This window comes from Sinocyclocheilus grahami, unplaced genomic scaffold (genome assembly GCF_001515645.1).
Source record: "Sinocyclocheilus grahami isolate Dianchi unplaced genomic scaffold, SAMN03320097.WGS_v1.1 scaffold61.1, whole genome shotgun sequence".
Taxonomy (NCBI): Eukaryota; Metazoa; Chordata; class Actinopteri; order Cypriniformes; family Cyprinidae; genus Sinocyclocheilus; species Sinocyclocheilus grahami.
The window spans coordinates 3,790,004-3,797,509 of record NW_015505240.1 but is presented as its reverse complement, the minus strand read 5'-3'; the positions used below and the strand labels follow the sequence as shown (position 1 = coordinate 3,797,509).

Sequence of the window (7,506 nt, the reverse complement as noted above, 5' to 3'; positions counted from 1 at the left end):
TTTTTTGATCAGATAAATGCAGCCTTGATGAGCAGAAGAGACTACATTAAAACAATCTTATCAACCCCAAACCTTTGAAGTGTATATTATAGTTCATATTAAATTCATATTTGTTCATAATACATGAACTAATGTAAGTTTACATGAGTTAAAACAGTGTACAAATGTAAAAATAAACAAAGAAATAATAAATAAATAAATTTAAATAAATAAATATACAGTACTACAATGAGTAGAAAAACATCATAATGTAACTTCATAGAAACGAATGTAATGTAGAATATTTATTAATCATGAATTAAAGATTAATACTACGTTACACTAACATTTACTGACGTCATTAAAGGATAAGGCTTTTATTTTATAATTTTACACACATCATTGGGTTGCACTGACATTTGCATTCAGATTGATTGGTTTAGACCGTTACACCTGTTGTGTACACATTTCTCCTATAAGACAAAAACAGCGCAGTGGATGATTTAGCTTTCAGAGTTGCCATGTGTCCCCTGGATTTTCACAGTAAATCGTCCCCTTGGAATCATAAGGTTCTATCTGCATTCCGAGTAGTTTTGAGATATTGAGCTTCAAAGTTTTTTGCATTCCGTTCGACTGTTTAGATAGAACCTTTTTGTTTTTTTAAATATAAAAGTCCCAAAATGTACACAACATTACAAAATCTAATCGCATAATGTAAATAAGTTGTCACAGAATAAGAATATGTGAATAACTCAATTTTGACAAAAATTTCAGATAGGACCTTATAATTCCAAGGGGACGAAATATGTATTAGTTACATGATAACATTGACTCTCCAGTGAAGCTGCACTCACCCACAGTAAAACATTGCTTTCTGCCAGGGCTTCAGACGGTCCGCACGCGCCGCAATAGCATTCGCAAACTCAACGAACTGACAGCAGAAGGGCACCTCACACAGGAACAACACAAACGCCGTCAGCCTGAGGGGAAAAAGAAGAGATATGACTTACCTTCTGAATGACTTATATACTACATTAAAGAACACTGAATGAATGAACTGAAATGTAATTTCTTACACCATCCAAACTCCAGCCGCGATGTTTAACGGATTCACAGTCACGCAGTTCCAGATGCCCATTGATGCACATGCTAGAAAAAAAGACAGAAAAGTGTTTCGTTTTTGAAAAGAACATCTATATTTGTCATCTAAACAATAAAAACAGTGTGATTAGTGGTAAATCAAAATGGGGTTTTCCGGTAACCGTTATGAAAACCTCAAAATATCGACCAAATATTTGCCCTATAGCCCAGGATTTCCCAAGTTAATAATTAAATAAATATTTTACAAAATATTTATTTAACATTTTTTATTAATAATAAATCAATAATTTCAAAATAAAAAAATACTTAAAAAATAAAAACTGGGGTCTGAGAGTGCTAAGGGTTCACGGAAAATTTAAAAAAGAAAAACAGTGTTAAAAAACAACAATATTAATGAAAACATAATTAAACAAAATTAATTCATTCATTTTGTAAATAAAAGATTCATATTAAAAAATATCATTTGATTTAAAGTTAAAATAAAAAAACAACGATTTTTAAATAAACACAATCAATACAACATTTACTAAAAAGAATAAATATTTTATTTGTTTACCTTCATGTCATGTGAACATAAATCAATATCATCAATAACAGAGAACTTTGAATATGCAAATGTGTTGTAAAATTATTGAAATATTAACTTAAAATCTTATATATATATTTTACTAATATGATTAAACAATTACAATATAGTAGTTAGGATCAACCTTTACATCCTGTTTTACATATTGATTTATGCTAAAGATTAATGTCCCGGTCCTAATGGAGGTTTCAGATCAGGACCCGAGCATGTACGTTTATTTAATGGCTGCTTCAGGAACTTGTTATACTTTGTTCAGAAACAGAACATTCAAAAACCCACAGGAAGGAGCGGCTGGTTGACTGGACGGAACGCAAGCTTTTGTTGGGTTTGATGAGCAGCTGCTTCTGTCATCTGTGTCTCAGCATATGTAGAAGAGAACAGAGGACTATTGATGCCAGCTGACACACACACACACACACACACACACACACAGACAGAGTACTGCTGGTACAACAGTGTATGTGTGTTCAGATCTAGTGTAAACTCAATCTTTGTGTCTAATGAATAATACTGATATACTGAACAGAATATTACAGAACCGATTAAGTATATCTGCCTGCAGCTAAATCACTCAATATCAGAATACAGTCAGAGACAGACAGGATGTGCTTGCACTGGAGAAGCCGTTTCAAACAAAAAATAATATATACAGTGGTGTGAAAAAGTGTTGGAGGAAGGGGGCCAACACTTTTTCACACCACTGTATATATAAAAAAAATATATTAGAAAAAAAATAAAAACATACATATATATATATGTTTTTATTTTTTTTCTAATATTTATTTATTTTAATATTATTTTTTATTGTACAAAGAAATAATACAAATAAGATTTAAATAAAAAAATTGATTAACATGAATATGTAAATAAATAATAAATCTAACAGTACTAGGAGTAGAAAAACAATGTAAAATACGTAAAAGAACGGGGAAAAAAAATTTCAACTCAGTAAAGTAACTTAACAGAAACTAGATTTTGTGCAAATAATATTTTAGATATATTTATATTTCACAGTATAAACAAGAAACTAAATAGATGGCTGTTAAATGTTAGGATGAAGATCGTATCTGGGAGTCTAAAGCACCTGAAGGACTGAAAACCCCTGCACTAGAAAGAGAGATATTGTGTTATTCATAACACATGGTGATCCCCAACAAAAGCCACAACAGAATAAAGGGATGAGAAAGAAAAGAGCAAGAGAAGAGAAAGTTGCAGTTGCTATGACACCTGTGTTACCATGACAGTGTCTACAAAAAGAGCTCCAACAAACCCCTCCAGCATCTCAGAGTGAGTTTACACCTCAAATCTCATCATATTCATCACTACATAATGGATTAAATGTGCTTTAATCAATATATGAACTCATTCCCCGCACTTTAATACATAAAACTGAAGAATATTCATATATCAATACATCTGCATGCTACTCCAAGAATACTACGGTATAGCCCTGGAAGCATAACTATGGTACTTATTTGTAGGTGTTGATTCTCCATGACAGAATTTCTATGGGTTTTCTATGAGAGGCACTGTGATTGATTAGACTTGTCTTTGTTGAAAGCAATGATCTGATCGAATGTATTGATTAACAGACTGTGAGACAAAATGATGTGCATATGCTGGTCTATATGATATTGTGATTGATAATAATCAATAATATGGTTCACCTATATTATATCATGCAGGGGTTTTCTGGGGTCTGTGGAAAAGTTTTGAGAAAATCAGTCTAAAAAAATGAAAATAAAAATACAATTAAACCAAATAAATAAATATACATGTTTGATTAAAATAAATAAATAGATCAAAATAAAAATGGAATATATTTTGATTTAAATAAATGAGTTGGAGTCAATTAAATACATAGATTAAAATGAAAAAATGTATAAATTGATTAAAATAAAAAATAATATAAAACTGAATTAAAATAAATAAACAGATTAAAATAAAATGTTTATCAAGTTTGATTAAAACATAATACTTTTATTTAAATAACTTTGATTAAAATAAATTAATTAATTAAAATACAAATAATATATAATTTGATTTAAATAAATAAATACTACATTTAACAGTTCAGCACTTTAGTGAGTAGAAAAATGTAATAAATGTAACAACAGATTATATATATATATATAATTTTAAATAATGTTTCACACATATTTATAATAATTTTTCACAGTATAAATCGAATCTTTATACGTAAAAAACTCCCCTTTTAAATTGGGGTCCCTCACACATAGCAGATAATATTTGGACCTTCACCCTGTATTTACTCAATGTGATGTGGTTTACAGATCTACAGATCATATTAGATTTTCAGCGGCTGTGGGAAGTTTGTTGCCAGGTGTCTCTGCGCTACACGAAGCCGAACCTCGCGCCGGGACCAGCAGCAGAACGCTGAACCGGACAGACAGGAGACCATGAGCTTCTTATTGTGAGTTTGACTCGGTGATTTAGATGAATATTTATAGATAAGTATCAGTTTACTCCTTTAGCTCGTCTTGCTAAAGAGCTGGTTGAGTTTTTGAACCGCATTGACCTCAGTTCTGCGCGCGCGGTTCGTTAAATGTGTCAGTATTTCAACTTGACAGTTGCGTTAAAATTGGGCATTTTTCACGCAAATGCTTTGGGATCGAGATCAGCCCGATTCTGGCACATTTGCCCCGGTTTCTTGGCTCTCTGATGTGCTGGACTGGAAGGGGGGCAGATCTTATGTAATGCATGTTTGTTTCACACTGTGCTCTTCAAAAAGCACATTGTGTGTCACTTTGTATCAGAGATCAGAGAGTTGCATGGTGTGCAAAGCCTGTGATGCATCCAAAGTTGGAAAATCTTCTGAATACAGACTGTATGCTGAGAAGCTGAGCTGTTGATGAAATTGCATGAAATGCAATTGTTAGCAGGCAGTGCAACTGTCATATGAATTACTTTTTAAATGACAAAAAAAATTTTATCCACCCAAAATGATGATTAATTCAGTTTAACAGCATTGCATCATTCTAATCGGTGTGCAAAGCCTGTGATGCATCCAAAGTTGGAAAATCTTCTGAATACAGACTGTATGCTGAGAAGCTGAGCTGTTGATGAAATTGCATGAAATGCAATTGTTAGCAGGCAGTGCAACTGTCATATGAATTACTTTTTAAATGACAAAAAAATTTTATCCACCCAAAATGATGATTAATTCAGTTTAACAGCATTGCATCATTCTAATAGCATCATTTTGGGAGGGAACAGGGTGTATGTGCTTTCTCTGTAATTACTTTAAAGAACATGTTTACCTCTTTACCAGAGGAAGGGAGTGAGGAAATCTCAAACGCAGAACATCTGATTCTGTAATCTGAAGTCTTGGCAGGAGTTGTTTGTTATGATGCATCATTCTGAAATTGAATTTACTGATAAAGATGTCTAGAACCATTAGAGAAGTCCGTCATAAGAAAAACAGCTGAGAATGATTTCATTTGGAAACTATTGTGAAGTGCTTGTGATGGTTCACCGGAAGCATGTGATTTCGGAGAAGTTAAGAACAAACGCAGACATGTAACGTCATTGCCATTGTGATGTTTTTGAAGCTGAATTGAAGTGTGTAATCCTTTGATTGGAACCCGATAAACTGCATGTCTGTGTCTGAAGATTTGCTTTGTAAATCAGATGAGAAATATGTAAAAAAAAAAAAAAAAGTGACATTATAACACACACATGCTTATAACAATCCTGATTAGGCGGTATTTCGTATAGACTATTTTTAACTATTTTAAATGTACTCACCCTCAGGACATCCGAGATGTAAATGAGTTTTTTCTTCATCAGAACAGATTTGGAGAAATGTAGCATTACATCACTTGCTCACCAGTGGATCCTCTGCAGTGGATGGGTGCCGTCAGAATGAGAGTCCAAACAGCTGATAAAAACATCACAATAATCCTCAAGTAATCCACAGCACTCCAGTCCATCAGTTAATGTCGTTTACAGCGAAAAGCTGCTTGTTTGTAAGAAACAAATCCATCATTAAAACATATTTATCCTCTATCTGTAGTATTGCTTTCTCCACTGAAAAAGTCTTAATCAGAAGAGAAATATGCACTGATCAAGCACAGTTTAAGTGAAAATGGTCCAAAACAGTTCTACACAAATATGTCGGTGGGTTTTGTTGTGAGAGGACAAAAGTCCTCCAGACTTTTACACTGGAGGAATTGTTTTTATGAATTATGGACTTTTACTTTGGGACAGAAACAACAGTTTAAAGTTAAACCGCCTCAATAATGGATTTGTTTTGTACAAACACTTCACAAGACATTCACTGATGGACTGGAGAGGATTATTGTGATGTTTTTATCAGCTGTTTGGACTCTCATTCTGACGGCACCCATTCACTGCAGAGGAGCTGAGAAGCTGAGCAAGTGATGTAATGCTACATTTGTCCAAATCCGTTCTGATGAAGAAACAAACTCATCGACATCTTGTATGGCCTGAGGGTGAGCAAAGTTTTGGCAAATTTTCATTTCTGGGTGAACTTTCCCTTTAAGTGCATTTTCTGTTCCATCTCCTCCAGCGGGAATCGTTCGTCTAAGACGTTTAAGCCGAAGAAGAATATTCCCGAAGGTTCTCATCAGTATGAGCTGCTCAAACATGCTGAAGCCACGCTGGGCAGTGGGAACCTGCGGATGGCCGTCATGCTTCCTGACGGAGAAGATCTGAATGAATGGGTGGCTGTCAACAGTAAGAACCAAGAGTGACGTCATATTTATTAATTATCCCCACACACACCCACAAACTGATTCATTTGTTCTGTTTCTAGTGTGTTTTGTTATTGCAGATGGTTTTCTTGTTTCTCTCTGTGTTCAGTTGCTTTTCTCATTACCTTCTTAACAACTTTGACCCTTGACCTATTGATGACACCAAACCGGACCCATCCTGTCCTGACCGATCACCCAGTCAGTCCCAAGAGACCCTGTGTCCATTGCAAAATTACTAACACACCTCCCCCAACATGCACACACATCCAGCAGGATCCAATAGTTTGAGACTTCTAGTGAAATTGCTGCTGTTTTGTGTTCCTTTGCAACTGATCAAATTTGTCAAGAAAAATGAGAATAATCATCATTGTAGAAAGTTTTAAAAATGAACACGGCTTTCACGATTGTCTTAGTATCTCATTTGTCTTTCTAATGACATCAGCACCGGAACCGACAGGAACAAAACCTAATGATCATGTGCTCCAGCATGATTCGAGATGGTTCATGAGCATCTTGTGCGTCAGTGGAAGCAAGCACATCTGACTGCCTGTGCCAATACCAATTAATAATCAAACAAAAAAGATGGAAAACAAACTAGAACGTCTGATTATGCACAAAATAATAATGAAGTTAAATGTTTCTGTTTGGTTGTTTCTGCAGCGGTGGATTTCTTTAACCAGATTAACATGCTGTACGGCACCATCACGGATTTCTGCTCGGAGGACAGCTGTCCGCTCATGTCTGCAGGACCAAAGTGAGTGTGTTTGGACAGTGAGGAATGAATGATCGTGTCTCTCTTTGTCTCTGTATTACTCATCTCTTTCCCTTTAGATACGAGTATCACTGGGCAGATGGGACCAACATTAAGAAGCCTATAAAGTGCTCGGCTCCCAAGTACATTGATTATCTGATGACGTGGGTTCAAGACCAGTTGGATGAGGAGACCCTGTTTCCTTCTAAAATAGGTACCTGCTGCAGAGATATTTTAGTTTCATTGAGATGCTAATAAAAATTGTTTTTTGTGGTTTATATATATACATACAGTGGTGTGAAAAAGTCTTGGCCCCCTTCCTGTTTTTTAAATTTTTTGCATATTTGTCACAC

At 34.6% G+C, this 7,506-nt stretch overlaps 1 protein-coding gene across 3 annotated transcripts in view; it reads left to right on the top strand.

The window, feature by feature from the left end:
• Positions 1-3,959: 3,959 nt before the first annotated feature.
• The window catches only part of LOC107584591 (MOB kinase activator 1B-like), a 21,044-nt gene continuing 17,497 nt past the window's right edge, over positions 3,960-7,506 (top strand). For 2 of the 3 annotated variants that reach the window (XR_001609157.1, XM_016271304.1), the window contains exons 1-4: positions 3,960-4,100; positions 6,219-6,385; positions 7,063-7,156; positions 7,234-7,300. Coding sequence is in view for 2 of the 3 variants with exons in the window: in XM_016271304.1 (XP_016126790.1) it covers positions 4,087-4,100; positions 6,219-6,385; positions 7,063-7,156; positions 7,234-7,300 (342 nt within the window). In the remaining variant the exon portion in view is untranslated. Of the gene's footprint in view, positions 4,101-6,218; positions 6,386-7,062; positions 7,157-7,233; positions 7,368-7,506 lie in introns of all 3 variants that reach the window. The other variant, XM_016271305.1, reaches the window with a different exon arrangement.